General features: G+C 41.9%; 1 protein-coding gene across 1 annotated transcript in view; it reads left to right on the top strand.

The window, feature by feature from the left end:
* The window catches only part of vav2 (vav 2 guanine nucleotide exchange factor), a 176886-nt gene that overhangs the window by 118999 nt on the left and 41744 nt on the right, over positions 1–16143 (top strand). The window contains 1 exon segment of the mRNA XM_070925262.1: positions 8887–8945. Within this exon segment, the coding sequence (XP_070781363.1) occupies positions 8887–8945 (59 nt within the window).

Consider the following 16143-nt stretch of genomic DNA (forward strand, 5'->3'; position numbering starts at 1 on the left):
ACTTAAAGACAAATCAAATGTTCTAGTGCATTCAAATTATGGATCCATTCAAAATGCAACCTCTTGATGCATAGCCTTGCAGCTATATTTTGTGCTCACTCTTACACAGTGATCCACAGTACAACAGGTATAACATTTACCATGAGTAATAGTGCAAAGACTTGCTGTTTTGTTGAAGAAGGAGCACTGGACAGATTTCATATTTCCACAGCGTAACAGGTATAATGTTGTTTACATTTGCTAATTAGCACCAAACACAAAGTACAGCCAAGGCTGTCAGGAATGTCATTAGTTTTGCAGGTGTTTGGTCATATACTCAAGTAATGGACAAATTAAAATTTGGACTTGATGGTGGAGCTGAATAAAAAGTTGAGGGGGTCACCAGTCTCATTCAAATTAATTCTGAGGGGCACATGAATGTCTTTACCAAATTTAAAAAATCAAAAATCTATACGTCCAATAGTTGTCAAGACATTTCACACAAAACCACAAGTCAATAGGCTAAATCACCTGGCAACCATGAATATGTCTACAAAATCTTGTGATCCACGTAGTAGATGTAGAAATATTAAGTGACAACTTTGGTCGGGCTCTAATCCACAGATCCATGTTCCCTCTCAGAGCAATAGAGCACTAAAGCCACATTAGAAACATTTTGGACCCCAGTTGCTCAAATTCTTGTCTGTGATTCAGACCTAATCGACACATTTTGCTTCACTGCACAGAACCGCCTGTCAGCGTCTCCCTTACAGCTGTTTATGTTTCGAGGCTCGACTGAGTGACATTAAAGCTTTATTCTTAATGACACGTTTTGCCGTAGATTGCCCTGTGCGCGCCTTTGCACGTGGCGCTGATTAAAATGTCGACGACGGTCCAGTAGGTCGGTCGCTTCATAACAGCTGATGAAAGACTTTGAAACATGGCATGACGCTCGGGAAATTTTCATCACAGCAGGAGGTTCAGTCATTCTAGCATGCAAATGTCAAACACATGTTTGGGAAGAGGCAAAAAAAGTGGGCCAACCAAAACAGGCATGCAGTCGCAGACAGATACACTCACGCTTGTGCACACATACACACTTTCTCATGTCCTCCTTTATTTTTGTTTTAGTGGAGCCTTTTCGACACTTAGAGGAAGGGTGTGATTTCTCTCAGCAGTGTGTTGAGATCATGAGTAATAGTGCAAGGAATTGACCTGCTGTGTTGTTGGAGAAGCAATAGTGGACAGATTGCATGTCTGATCTGGGCTCATTTGTGACTGCACGATAACCCGCAGCCAAAGACCAAAAAGATGCTCCACAAACTGATAACCCACCCTGTGTAATGCTTTTATAATGAAAATGTGCCCTGCAGATGAATTTTAGTCACTTGCTTTTTTTTTTTGTTTTTTCCTTGTGTTGGCTCAGCTCTCACTTTCAATCACAGTTGCATTTTCAGCTCATTGTGAGATCATTTCATGCACTGTGTTCTGCCTGTGTGTTTTTGTGAAAGGCATCAGGCTCAGTTTGGCTTAAGAATTCATCTACATTGGGGGGGGGGGGGGGGGGTTGTTCTACATCACTTGTTCACACTGTTTGTCAGCTGCCACCGTGTCCCCATAGAGTTGTTTTGTTTGAACACGTGTAAATGTAGGCGCCGTCCATGATTTTCTGAGTGCAAAGTTGTCCCGTTGCCATCAACCTCACCATGACGCCCCCTAGGCGGGTCAGGTGTTGTATGCCTGCGGGATGAGATTAAGAGACGGACTGAAATGTGAGAGGTGATGGAGGGTTGTATTTACTCACCTCTGTGATTGAACCCTTTGGGGCTCCAAGTGGTCCAGGCTTCCTTCAGCCACACGTTTATCACACCACTGCAACACCCAAGAGCATTTTATTAACATTTAATTGAACTCTCACCCAAAGAATCCTCAGGAAATTAGGGAGGAGGCACACACACAAACACATCAACCCTTCGTCTCGAATCCCAACAAATACATTCACCCTCGTGTATAACCTGCTCTAAACCTTCTAAGGCTGCAAGTAATGAATCGATTATTTTTTGTCTCTTTGCTCCATAGAACGTCAAAAATGTGAAAAATGCAGTTGACGAGAGACCAAAACTATGTTTTCAAAGCTTTTGAGACCAAAGATATAAAACAGGGGAAAGCAGCAATTTCCCAGAAGCTGGAACCAGCAAGTATTTGATATTTTTGCGTGATAAAAGTTATTTATTATAACCTATCAAAACTGCCTATAAATCAACTATTGTTTCACAGCTAAAACCAACCACACCTCAACTTCCAACAGTTGTCGTAGGGAGAACTTTGTTTTGTGCCTGCTCAGCAGAGCTCCTCAGTGGAAGGAGCTTTGTCCGCTGCTGAGTCACCAGATGCCTGCGAGTTCCTCTCTCACCGCCCCCTCGCTCCCAAAACCTCCCACCTTCTTGCTCAGCCCCTAGCCCACAACACTGTCATGATACTCTCAACACATCGCCTCCTCATTCACCATGAATGGACTGGCTTTGCAACACATAAGCTGCAAGCACAACAATCGCAAGTGATCAGTTACTGTGAAATGGCATCTTTTATTGTGTTATTGTTGTTTGATCTGGGCTAATTCATGGGGATTATAAAGGCTGCTTGGCTCAGACAGCTTAAATGTAGATTTACTCAGCGGTAATGCAGAGCCATACAGGCAGCATTTCTGTCAACCTTTTAACCGAACCATTGAGCTTAGTTTATGGTGAAAAGAAATGCTGCACACACACAGAGAGACTCAGAATTCGTGGCATCTCCTGCTGTATTTTACAGTGCAGTGAGACTGTGTTAACACTCTGAATTTTAGGGGTTTAGAGTAATAAAGTTTTTGGACTGGTTAACAAAGGCCTGTGCTGCCACCAGCTTACCTTCTTGCTTTTTTCGGGGTCTTTTTGCCTTTAGTTTGGTTATCAACAGTGAAACACATCAGTAAAGAACATTTCATTGAAGTCATTGGTCAGCCTTTCTGTATGTAGGATCTCTGCTGTATTGTCCTTAAATGTAGGGAATTACAGGGCTGAGTCGTCCAACACTGCCCACCAAATATGCAAATATCATCAAATGCCATTACAGCCGAAGGTCAGCACTTGAGCCTCAACAAAGAAACACTATCACTGTGCGGTGTGTTGACTGTACCTTTCTTTTTGTCCTCCTTTTTCTGTCTCTCCCTCCCCATTTTGTTTGGTCATCTTCATCCTCTTATCTAGACCTTAGACACCTGGATCAACTTCCCTTAAGTCCCATCTCTACCAGGACCTGTCTCTTTACCAATATTGCATGCTCTACAGGCTAGTGCGCCATTGATCTGTCTATGTGTGTGTGCATGTGTGTGTGTCTTTGTCCTTATGCCTATGTGTAAGAAAAGCTCACGCACAGCACATGTGAATGCGTTCAAGCTTGAGTGGGTGTGTGCTGGTACACACATGTACAAACACAGTGTGACACACAGGCATGTCACGCATAAGTGAGCAGGCCCATGTATGGTGATTTAGCATGGAATGGGACAAGTCATGGACGTGGCTGCAGCACATTGACAGGTGTTGACCTGGCCTGATGCAATCTATGGAGTGCAATTTGCACACATTAGCCACTGTTGCCCTTTTTCCTTCAAGCGGCACAGGTTCAGATCAAATCAATGTTTAAAGCTAAATAAGCTCTGAAATTGATCTGTTGGCACATATTCACATCAATAATTCATATTGGCGGTTGTAGGAAATCTGCCCAACTTTTCAAAAAGGCTTTAAAACCTTTAGCGCCATCTGTATTATGATAAGCTAACCTACATTTTCAAATCAGTGACATAAGTAGTAACTGTACATTTTGTTTGTGGGCTGAATGCTGTGTGCAGGCTTACAGCCATTTTCTGGCACTGGTGGTAAATGGGGTCTTTGGGTCAGCAGCAGCTCTCTTTCTGGCCCTTAGGCCAACCCGGAGGCTTTTCTTGCCTGGACATACGCAGCAAAATCCCCTGTAATCAAGCAGCTGGAAGGTCTGCTTTGAGGGGATTTAGTGCAGTGTGGCAGGTGCCAATCTGACTGCAATCAGGATTTATACAGGCCGCGCTCCCGATGGCATCCGGCAACTTTAACATGAGCTGAGGCTCGGAGACTGCTAGTCATTCATGGGGTTTCTTGCACAGCACTCTGTGTGTCATGGACAAGGTAGAATAAACCCATCAGAGAGATTTACTGTGTGCACTCAAACACATCCCATGGGATTTGGGTTTGTGCTGCGTTTTAAACTGAAACTTTTATCCGGGAGGGAGGAAGTGTATATTTGTATTATTGTTTGAATGTATTTTATTTACTCAGTTAGTTATGGTGTGATTTATTAATTTTATAATTTCTTAATATAGCACCATTTTAGACGATTGTGATATTCATATATTTTGCATCACTCTTATGTTTATGACTATGGATGTTTTTTTCCCCCTTATTTCAGTTGTATTCTTTTTATGTATTAATGTTTGTCTCAAAGTTCTTTTCTGTAGCACTTTAACACAGAGCACCTATGCAAAATAGTGTAAAAAAAGAATCAGCAGGACCACCTTGTATGAATAAAGGCTGAATAATTTAAATAAATTCCATTTAAAAAAGTTTAAGTTATGTGCATGTACATTTACCTCTACAGAGGGAAAGTCTTTGCTTCATTGCATGTGTAATGTCTTGGACATTTATGTGTGTGAGTTGTGTGCGTAACATAGAAAAGGAAACTGTGAAAGGGAGAGAAAAAAGAGCGGCTGAGCCCAAAGAAAAAAAAAGACAGAATAAGAGAAGGTTTGTAAAAGACAGAAACTCCCGGAGGCAGTGGGACAGTGGGACACACACACACACACACACACACACACACACACACACGGACAGGCTCAGCCGTCCCTCCTCTGTCTGTCTATTATTGATGTTGGACACGCAGGGTTCCCACTCAGCCATCTGTTCTCAGCTCTCCCACTCCGTGCCCCTTTTGCTTCATGCCTACCACTTTGGCAGGCTGGCATAAGCAGAGCAATGCTGTCCTTTCAAAGTGTGAATACTTCATAAATATCTCACACTATCAGGGAGTGAGCTGTTGGAGGAGCCCAGAGAGAGAAATGAGGAAAAGCATAACAGTAAAGTGAGGAATTTTTCATAAATTCAACCTCTTTGTTGGATGACTTCCAGCAAATGCATTGATTTGCGGTGCAAGATATAATCATGTCACGACTGCGTCACATATAAACAGAATTGGCGGTGGGGTGTGTTTTGTGATGGACTGTCAATAGTCCTCTTGTGCATGTTTTCAGATTTTAATCAAATTCACAGCCCCACCCTCCTACTGTTAATAGCATATGGCTGCAGGTTTGATTCGATTTGACTCGTAATTGATGACCATGCATATTCAGTCGATCCTGGTTGCCAGGGGTAACGAGGTCCTGTAGGTCCTCTGATTGGCTGCCGGGCGGTCACATGAAGCTTCGCTTGGCCCCCAGCTGGGACAGAGGCCACATGTGTGGCGAGTCTGGAGATGTGTAAAGGTGGCGTGTGTTTGCAAACACTTGGCTTCGCCTCCCGAGAAGCCATCCTTATCCCTGCTCCCCCTTCCCTGCTCTGCCCTCCATACACACACACACACACACACACACACATACACACACGTGCATGCAAATTTCTTATGCAGTAAATGGATTGGAAATGTTGCATGTCAGTCTCATGCAGACACTGCCAGCATCAGTGAGGCTGTCTGACTTAACATGTGTCTTCAATTACATCCTCCTGAGTGACAGAAAGGGTCAGATGTGGGTAAGGGGAAACCAGGGGCTGTGGGGTGGTGATGAAAGTAAGATACTGTGTATTTTTATTTTTATTTGCTGCCCATCTTGACCAGGACTCCCTGGCAGAAGAGATATTGTATCTCAATGGGACCTTTCTAGTTAAATAAAGGAAAATATTGGTTTGGAGTTCCAGAAATCTAAGCTATCACTCCCATCATGTGTCTTTTCCATATTCCTAGAGGGGTGAAAGAGGCTTTATTCTCTGGCTAGCCCGAGAGTTAAGACCCCCTGGGGAGTACGAGATGAGAGGGAAATTAATAATGTGTAGAGACTCAAAGGCTTTGACTGCACCAAAGGATCAGAAGAGGGTGAAGAGAGTGTATTAGAGGCAGAAAGGGAAACAGAAACACGGGCGAGAGAGAGGGAAGCACAATCAGGCCGACAGGCCACCTTTGAGCCGAGGCTGGGAAGTAAGAAGAGGGGCGTTATGAAACAGATGAAAGAAGTCAGCTCCAAAAAAGTGTTTTTCAAAGATCAGCCATTAAAGGGATACTCCACTGAAAATCCAAATCTTTTGGGTGTCACAGCCTTTTGGTGGAGTATAGTGGTTAAATAAAATCAAATATTAACATGTATTCACATCTCCTTTATCTGCTAAAAAAGAAGTGTAATTTTTAGCCACTTACCACAATAGAACAAACTTGAACTTCCTCAGCTGCCCTGAAAACAGATTGCAAATTAGCATTTCTCACCAAAGCCAGAGGGAGTCACGAACTGCCAGTGCTGCCAGTATTGAGACATGTTTTTCACATTACGGCGTGTGAGTCTTACACGAACTACAAAAAATGAGAACAAACTCCTTAATGTTAAAGAAACTAGAGATTTAATATTAATAGACTTTATCCGATGATGTGTGGAAGTCACGCCAGCATGCTCAGTGCTGGCACACTCTTGTCTTGTCTCCCCGGGCCAAGCAGGCTTTGGCCCTGCTGTGACCTCCCTGGCTCGAAGCCAGCAGCTCCGCCATCCTTTGAACTCGGCAGAAAGCAGCTGTGTTTAGCCGGATCTGACCACAGCTGATCACACTACCCGGCATTAAACATTAATCGCTATTAAATACCGAATTTATCCACCTATCTATCCATCTCTCCCTCCATCCAGGCAACTATTTTCATTCGCATTTTGCATTTCTATGCGTGCTTTTCTGATGTTTTGTGTTCAAATCATATCTGTCACCCTTCCACAAACACAATGTGGGCTAATCAGACCAAAAAAATAGAGCTAATAATGACTCTGGGGCAGTATGCCATATGTGATCCCTCCCTGCAGCATGGCCAGGTGGGCAGCATGCCACCCAGCAGCACAATGGGTTTATCCACAGTGATCTATTAAACACCCTAACCACTGGCTAAACAGAGACACTGAGCTAAATTAGCAATCTATTCTTCTCCCCTCTCCGCTCCCTCTTTCTCTTGTCTTTGTCTGTCTCTCTTTCCTTGTTGGTTTCTATCTGCAAAGTGCAGTTAGAATACATGTTAAGGAGGTGTGAAACGGTAGACTGGCCCCATATTGGAACCATTAAGCATGAACACGACTGCCTATTACACGGGTCTTTAGCGACACAGAGAAATAACCCCCTATCATCCTGTCGAGCAGTAGTCCCGTGGAGGTTTCCCTCCGCAGAGTGCTTAGATGTAAATGAATGTGATGTATACGTACTCCACAACAGTGCTCCATGTAATCCCTCCACTCTCTACAACTGATTATGTTAAACACGAGAACAACTTGAATAGAGAGACTGAAAGGTTTCGGTCAACGGTGCTTCAATGCAAGTACTCCGCAGTCCTAAAGTGGCGGCCTTCTCTTCACAACAGCCATTAGCGTCGGCTCATCTTGAATGTTAAACACCACAAGCGCCGAGATGCTGCATTGTGTGTTTAGACAAGAGGGAGTTTGATGAGAGGCTGTCGATGACACACCTGCCGAGGAAGAGGGGCTGAGATAACAATTTTCTCCTCCCTGTCGAGGAGACATCTGGCATTGCCACGGCGTTGCAAGCCGAAATACACCCAGGAGTGGGTAATGAGGCGTAGGAGACAGGGTTTGTGTTCTGGTGTGTTCTGGTGTGTGTGTGTGTGTGTGTGTGTGTGTGTGATTTGGGGTGATGTTTCCCTCATTTTCCTGAACTAGCCTCTGTAGACCCTGCAAGCACACCATCTGTAGTCCTCAGCCATAAGCCCACTTGCCTGTGACTCATAAGCAGCGTTAAATCAGCTTAAATACATGCACAGATTTAACCTTCTTCAACTAAAAAAAAACAAAACAAGGAGAAAGGGAAAGTTAACAAACAAAACAAGATAGGAAAATATGGCAATGGTCAAGTGTGTGAATACGTGTGTCTGTTGGTGTGTGAGCTAAACAAAGTGGCACCCACCCGTCCGTGACTGTGCACCACATGTCTTTGGATGTCACCATTAACATGGTGGGCTGCATTATGTTTACACACAGTCCTGTGTGGCGCTGCATATGCCTGGGAGGGGTTGCTAAGAAACACGCAAGTAATGTTCAATAATCACCATTGAAGAACAGTGAATGTTCAACTGAAATGACCATATTGTCTTTTAACTGCCAGCACAATGTAGTTTGATAATGGTTGTTCCTCTCTGGAATATATTACGTTTGTTGCTGCTTGCTGCCTCTGATTGTTTATCTTTTAGTTACTTTTAGTCACGTGTTTGAGTTTAGTTACTTTTATAGTTGATTGTTGCCTTTGACTGTTTATTTTCCTGTTACTTTTAGTCACCTTGTTTTTTAGGTACTGCTCCAGTTGATGGCTGCCTTTGACTGTTTATCTTTTTATAACATTTGTCGCTGACTGTTTTTATTAACATTTTGTTACTGTTTTTGATCCCCATTAGCTTCCCTAAGGAGTTCAGTAATCTGAGAGTCTGCATGAAATAAACAGTAGGGCAGTATAATAACTGTCAATGAAACAAGAAAGGCAGAAGAAACCAAAAATAAACAACACAAATTAATTAATTTAATTTTGCAAATAAAAAACGAATAGAGAAAATGTAGTTGATTGATTGTTTTGTGTGACTGTTTATCTCTGTTTATTTCAGGTGATCTCCGCTCTGTCAAGGATCTCCCACCACAGCATTGCACAAATCAAAGGCATCAGGTATGTGTCTCATTTGTAACTCTCATTTATCATTTGAACAGCCAAAGCACTCAAGAGTATCGCTGTCAGAGAGACACCATTTGGATGAACATATTCCACATTTACTTGTAGGCGTGGACAGACTGCTGCAGGAATGAGTCCTAAAACGCGGAAATTAGTCCGCTTTTTTACACCTCCGGTTCCCTCGTCTTGAAGTCAACGGGTTGATTAAATGGGTTTTTGGTTAGATGCTTGAAATAAGGTCTGTGATTAACACAAGCTGAAGAGATCTACTGACGTTTTGATCTACGACATGAAAGTCCTCCTCCTGAATGTCTTAAAAAAGGCGGTTCCTAACAAGTGGCTAAATGAGACAACAGTGGTTGTCATGGACATTAACATCTTCATGCTGAACACGGAAAGTCATCTACTCAGTATTTACAGCCTGTTTACACTCTATATCTATCTGTCAATATATCTATATCTATCTATATTCTCTTAAATGTTAAGTGGTGGTGACGCTGAAGTTATGTGAGCGTTTAAAAAATCATTAGTGAAGATTATCTTGCTGAACAAAACGTGTGAGTATCATAAACGTTTGTTTTGCCACAGAGCTTATTTTCTGCAATAATCCAAAATCCAATGGAAAAATCCCCTTGGCTTTTTGTCGAGGGAGCCAGGGCGATGCTAACTTCCGGGTTGGCCTACAAAAATATGCCATCCCTGCTGCACTCTATTAAGATGGAGGTGGCTATTAACATCTGATGCTCATTTACAAGTCGATTTACATTTTTAGGCAATTAGCTTTTAGACACCATTATCTTGCGGGGCACCAAATAATCCACAACACATTTCCATCTGTCACTCAAAAAGTACTGTGGTACGCTATTTATGTAGTCTCAGTAGTACATCATAAGCACTACTGTCTGAGTCAGAATACTACATTGTATGCAGGGGTAGTCATTTTTCACAGATAATGGTGAAGCTGAGAAAATCCTTCACACTGCTTTATCAGGCCGGGAATGGGCTTCTGATTTCTCTTCATTTGCTCAATCAGCTTGGAGCTTGGTGGCTCACCGGCGCCACATAAAAAGCCATTTTATCCGTCTGAGTAATGAGTTGATGGAGCGCGCCCATTAGGAGCCATGCCAAGAAAATGAAGGGAGAAGGAAGAGAGAGAGTGAGGGAGAGCGACAGAGAGAGAGCAGGTCCCATGCCATTAATAAAGACAGCCTGCTGACACTGACCATTTTGCTGTGCGGTGTCAAAATCAAGGCTCGTTTGACCTCAGTGTAAAGCACACTCTGGACTTTCTGATCTGAGCCACGTTAATCTCAGCAATCAGAATGTTGATTAAATGATAACCTATTATTTACAATTCAGAGCCCAAACTGCGGGTCAGAGGTGAGAACTCAGATGGTTATGAATCTAGATTAATCACAATAGGAATATTAGGTTTTCACAAGCCTGGTTTCCAAAGAGGGCAGCAAGGTGACGTAATTAGACTGACTGTCCTTCAACTGAGGGCCAAGCACCTGACCACTGAAGCAATACACTGAATCCCTTTTCCGCCCTGAGGGTTACCCTGACCTCTTACCCTGCTTTGGAGGTGGACAAGTGAAAACACAACTGCCTTATGGGGATCAATGAAGTATGACTTTATTAAGTAAGGTCACATTTGGCTCTTGGCCTGAACAAGGAAGCATTGATTAAGCTTATTAAATGGTACACTGAACTCCATTCTCTCAAGGGGACGTGCCAACACAAGAACTGAATAGTACGGTTATCTTGGCCCAAATGATCTTACTATACATTAGTATCTCATTAATTAGTTGTTGGTAATGAGTCTTACTTTAAGCTAAATTTAAAAGATAAAAAATATGGTGTGTGTATAAGTGTGTGAATATATATAAAAATATTTTTATGTAAAACTATCTATCACATTTAAAGTTTCTATCTTTGTCTGATACACTCTATGCCGACAAAAGTTCGCCACAATCCTTGTGTATTTCCCTGTTGTATCCAGTCCGCATTTGGTGTAGGATGTGCGCCCCCTTGTGTGTGATGTTATTTATATAAAGTACAGTAATAACACCATAAAACTGAATACTAAAACCATTCTCGCCGTCTGATGAATTTAAGTCCATTATTCACTCGCCTTTTAGCTGCACTTTCCCTCTGACTTGCTCGTAAAATGTCTGGGTCGCTTGGCTTGCTCGATATTTCACCTCCTTCACCAACGACTTAACTAGTTCAGCTTCCCTTTATTTTCATGTGCTGAGCGAGTGGCTTCCCGTTGTTTTATATGAGAGGGTTGGAGACATCTGTAAGGCCAAAACAATGAGCTGCAGAGGAGAGTGGGATCAGCAGTAGCACAAATTGAAGACAATGACATGCAGAGTTGGGTGTTGATTTTCAGTGACATTGGCATGAGTGTATATTTACGTATGCGTTCTTATATTGTGTTAACATCTATGACAGGCTTAATGGGTTAAGCGTTTAGCAAATGTCTCTTACTGCATTAGCAGATATGCACAGGGGCAGATATGCACAGGGGCATATGACAAATGCGTAATGATGGTCTGAGGCCATGTTCTGTGTGATCTAGCATGAACAGGGTTCTGCTTTCAAGCAGAGCACTTTGACAACATGGATGTTCTCTGACCCCAGTTGGCCTTTCTAAAGGGTCTCCTCACCCGCTTCTTGGTAATTCTGCTTAGGGCAAGGTCAGCTGCATTCAAAGGACCAAGGACCTGTCAGACCTCTTCTGTCTCACTTCAAAGCCCCTGTCAACTATGTACAGGCCTGACAACAGCTATAACTCACTCAAACACATACCATACATGTAAGGAGTGGACCATGTAGAGTGCACATGCCTTCCAGGTCTACTTATACAATGATGTGATGTGTGTATCCGAATGTAAAATAGAATCAAATGAAATTGAATAGACAAAACTGACTACAACAAGAATATTCCTTTTGTTTGAGCTCGGTGCCAACGTATTCAATCAGTAAAATCAATTAGACTAACCTGAATTGGAGAATTACCATGTAGCAAACATCTGATATTTTCCAGATTTTTTTTCTTTTCAGTTTAACTCGATTGTGACTTGGACCCATCAGACGTGATAAATGTTGAATATGGTGGATGATGTCTGGCCAGGTGCTTCCTAAAGTGAGTTATGATGCAGCAAACCTTCAATGTCTTTTCTTAAATCACGTCTGAGGTTATACAAGATGGTTCAGTTGGCGAATGCTCAGACCAAATAGTAAGAGGAAACAGGTGTGCCTCTCCTTCACTGAATTTCAGATGGCTGCTTCAATATTCTATCCCCAAAATAAGAGGAAGCACTTCAGTAATAATGAAATTGGTCACCTCTTATCTTGATCATTTGTTGTTCATTTTATTACAACCAACAAATTCCACGTGTACCTGATTTGGTTCGAATTCACTAGTATTTGAATAGAATCTGTTTCTTTTCACCTCCAGGACATTTTCTGTGTCTTTAGAGATGTGCTCCAGTGATTATGCTTCCATAAAGTTGGGAGGCTTGAAACAGATGAAAAGAAACTGACAAAAAGAAAAAGAAAGTGGTCAAAATGAGACCGAGATGAATAAACTGAACTTCATGTGTAAAACTGGTGGGATGCTCCGTTTAAGAAGCTAATAGGAAATGTATGAAGGGAATTGTTTTAGGAAGTGGTTTAAATGATCTTTTCCAGCTTTAGCACCTCAGGGTGGAGGTCTCGATGCGCAGGACAATAACCCCATCGTCTCAAATCATTTAATTACAGACACCACATCAGGCCTTCCATTGAGTTTTAAAATGACCAGAGAGTTCCTCACTGTGTTAAATCTCTGGCTAACATTGCCACAGGCATGTCCATTGACGTTCTGTTGAAGCCCATTGATCTTGTCTGTGACGTCTGTTCACTGCAATCAGGCGTCGATAGTTCACGTCTCTGTCACTGTGTCAGCATTACAGCCCCAGTCGGAAATGGAGGCTTTATTTTGCGTGCTCCTCTGCGCGTCCAGGGATGCACTGGACACACAATCAAATATTCATATGTACAGTACACTCCGTTCTCCTTCGTCCTGTCGTGTCTGTCTTATGTCAACATCCCCATGAGGACTCTGCATCCAGCTCGAATTCACCCTTACATCCAAGGGCATAATTTGTGCTGGGTACAGCGGGGCATGCCCTCCCCTTTTTTCAACATTTTCAATTTTTTCCCCTGCACTTTTACATTTACAGTTAAAGTTTGAGTTACTTATTCAACTCTAAACAGTGCTCTCTTACTGTCCAGCTAACGTAATACAGATGAGAAAGGGTAGTGGGTTTTTTTATTTTGCCCTGGGTTTCACCTCTCAGGGTACTGACAGAAAGCTACATTCACCATTCACAGAGAACTTCTTGTCAACCAAAGACAAGAACTGATTTATAACTTTTTATTTTATTTTCGTCTGGTTGAAGAACCTCTGACTTCACTGTGTCTCCCTCCCCCCACTTCTGAAACCAAACATACAACCATCTACATCTCTCCATCTCAAAACAATTTACTAATCATAAACAAAAGTCGATCCCAGTTTTCTTCCCTTTTTGTCTAAAACCCTAAATCCTCTTTGTGGCATCATGTTCCCGTCTCTTTGTGCGTCGTGAAAGCTGACCTTGTGTTTCTCACAGCTTATCTACAGTATAAGCCTGCGTCAGCCTCTCTCCTGTTATTCAGCCCCCCCCTTCCTACTGCTTATCTTTACTGTCCTCAGCTAACCCCACTCTAACCTTCAACCTGCTCGCGCTTCGCTGTCCTAGTTCATCCCTGATCCCCGCTGTTGGAGAATGTGTCATGGGCTCTGGGGATCGAGGTCGTAGAGTGTGAGTGATGTCAGCTCAGCATCAGGACAGAGAGCAGATGTGGGCGAGGTTTTTTCAAGGGTTTAGGTAATGATAGCCCTTTAAAATCCTCCAATCGCACACTGTCATATACTTCCCTTGAACATGACTTTTACATTTAATAAAACTTTATTTTGTTAGACCTGTGTGATGGACTTGAATGAAAATTTAGGAGTACTTTTGTTTGTTGTATATATACTTTGCAGAAAAGTAAAAAGCATCAGTGACAAACAATTAAAACAAATGTCAAAGTTGTGACAACATATACATAGTCTTAGAAATACCATAAAACAGCATTTATTTCTTTTCTTTTTTTTCCCCTTTTCTCTTTTTTCATCTTTTGTAAACCGACTTCAGTGTCATGTCATTATTGTCATTGTTTGCTGCTGTCTTTTTTTTTGTTAATACTAAAAAAGAAGAAATTAAAAAGAAAGAAACCACACCTATAGTTAGAGTTAAGACTAATTATTTTAATGACACACAACTGAATTTGATCTGGAGCTAAGATTTTTATATTGATAAATCAACCAACAATTAGTTGCTTTGTCAATAAAAATGTCAGAAAATGGTGAAAATGATAACCACAAAGACCAAGTTGATATTTTCAAATTGCTGCTTTTGTCTGACCAAAAGTCCCCAAAGCCAAAGATATAAATCTTCACAATGAAATAAAACGGGGAAAAGCTACAACTCCTCATATTTGATAAGCTGGAGCCAGAGAATGTTTGGCATTCAAATCTGACCCAAACAATGAATTGCTCAAAATACAGTCGTTGCCAATTAATGTTGAAATCAACTAACTGATTAATCGGCTGATCGTTTCAGCTCTACCTGAAGTCCTTCTGTACCGGATGAAAAGACATTTGTGACTTGAAAGGTACTTCTTCCATGTGATAAAAATAAATAAGAAATAATACTTAGATCATTTTACAGCGTTTACAATTTGTTGCACCGAGGCAAGACAGATGTGCACGTGTTTCTACATTTTATTTTGAAGAGGAGGAGGTTGCTGTGCACAGCAGGACAAGCAGCCACTGTGTCAAGGATCACTGTTTGCACTTTCCCCCCCCCCCCCCCTCTTCATCCTGAAGGCACAGCTCTGCCCCCGCATGCCACCAAATTACATCACACACATTAGTATGCAGTCAGCACATTGCACTTCAGTCGTGCCCTTTGAATGCATCGCGTGTGCTAATTTCACACGTAAATGTTGTGAAAGCAACTCACACATGCAAAGAAAATGGCTCTTGCTCATGTTACTTTGCACAGACACACCCTCCCCTGGCAAGAGCGGCCTGGAAATGAAACTGCAGTGCCAAGTTTTAAGGGGGGGGCGGGAGGGTTTATGGACAGCCGTGGTACAATAAGTGGCAAAGTGCACTAGCTCGCTCGAGCTCCAGCGATTTATTGACCTCTGCAGAAACAAAGCCGAGTCCTGGGACATGAAACTGCTTCCAACGGTGGCCATTTGAGCTGCGTTCACACCTAACGACTACACTGTTGCTCTGCTGTTTGACAATAGCTGATCAATGGGGCCAGCTCAGTGTCCAGCTTTGTCCAGCACACATGTACCAGCAAATACCTTTACGCCAGCATCGGCTTTAAGGACAGTGAGGAAGAAATTAGACACGATACAATGAAATTTCCCAAGAAAAAGCAGGACAGTGGGGAGGGAAGGAGAGGTTGTCTGAAGCGTAAAGAGTTGTGTTGGAGGAGATTAGGACGTGAAATGTGGGCCGTCATTTAGCACAGTCATGAAGTACAAAAGAAACCTTTTTTCTTTTTTTTCAAGTTTGTCTTATTGTTAACCTTTATTTAACCAGGAAAGCCTCATAGAAATTGTAAGAAAAATAGTAATAGAGAGAAACATTGAATTTTAATCCAACTAAATTTATAAAAAACCTTAAAAAATTAATTCATCCCTTTTATGTGGAATTTTAAGCTTGCCTGCAGATACATTTCAATGTACCGTACTGACTAAAAGACTCCAGGTTAGGCTTGCAATTAAGAGGAATTAATTAATTGGAGGTGTGCTAATTGAAGTTTGAACCATCTAGTTAATACGAAATTATTAGGAAATTATGGACATATAAAGTAAAGCAAACAAAAGAGATACACAACCAAACCAACAGAACAGACAAAAAAATACAATATAGCATATAAAAAAAGGTAGGGCCATGTACAGATAAAGCCATAAAAGAAAGAAAGATAAAGGAAGAAGATGGGAAGAAGAGAAATAATACAAATATAAAAAAACTGGTCTGACAAAGCTTGAAACAGAGATATTTTCCTTTAACATATGTGAATCCGCCTGCTGAACACAG

Source organism: Enoplosus armatus, chromosome 18 (assembly GCF_043641665.1).
Source record: "Enoplosus armatus isolate fEnoArm2 chromosome 18, fEnoArm2.hap1, whole genome shotgun sequence".
In the NCBI taxonomy this organism is placed as follows: domain Eukaryota; kingdom Metazoa; phylum Chordata; class Actinopteri; order Centrarchiformes; family Enoplosidae; genus Enoplosus; species Enoplosus armatus.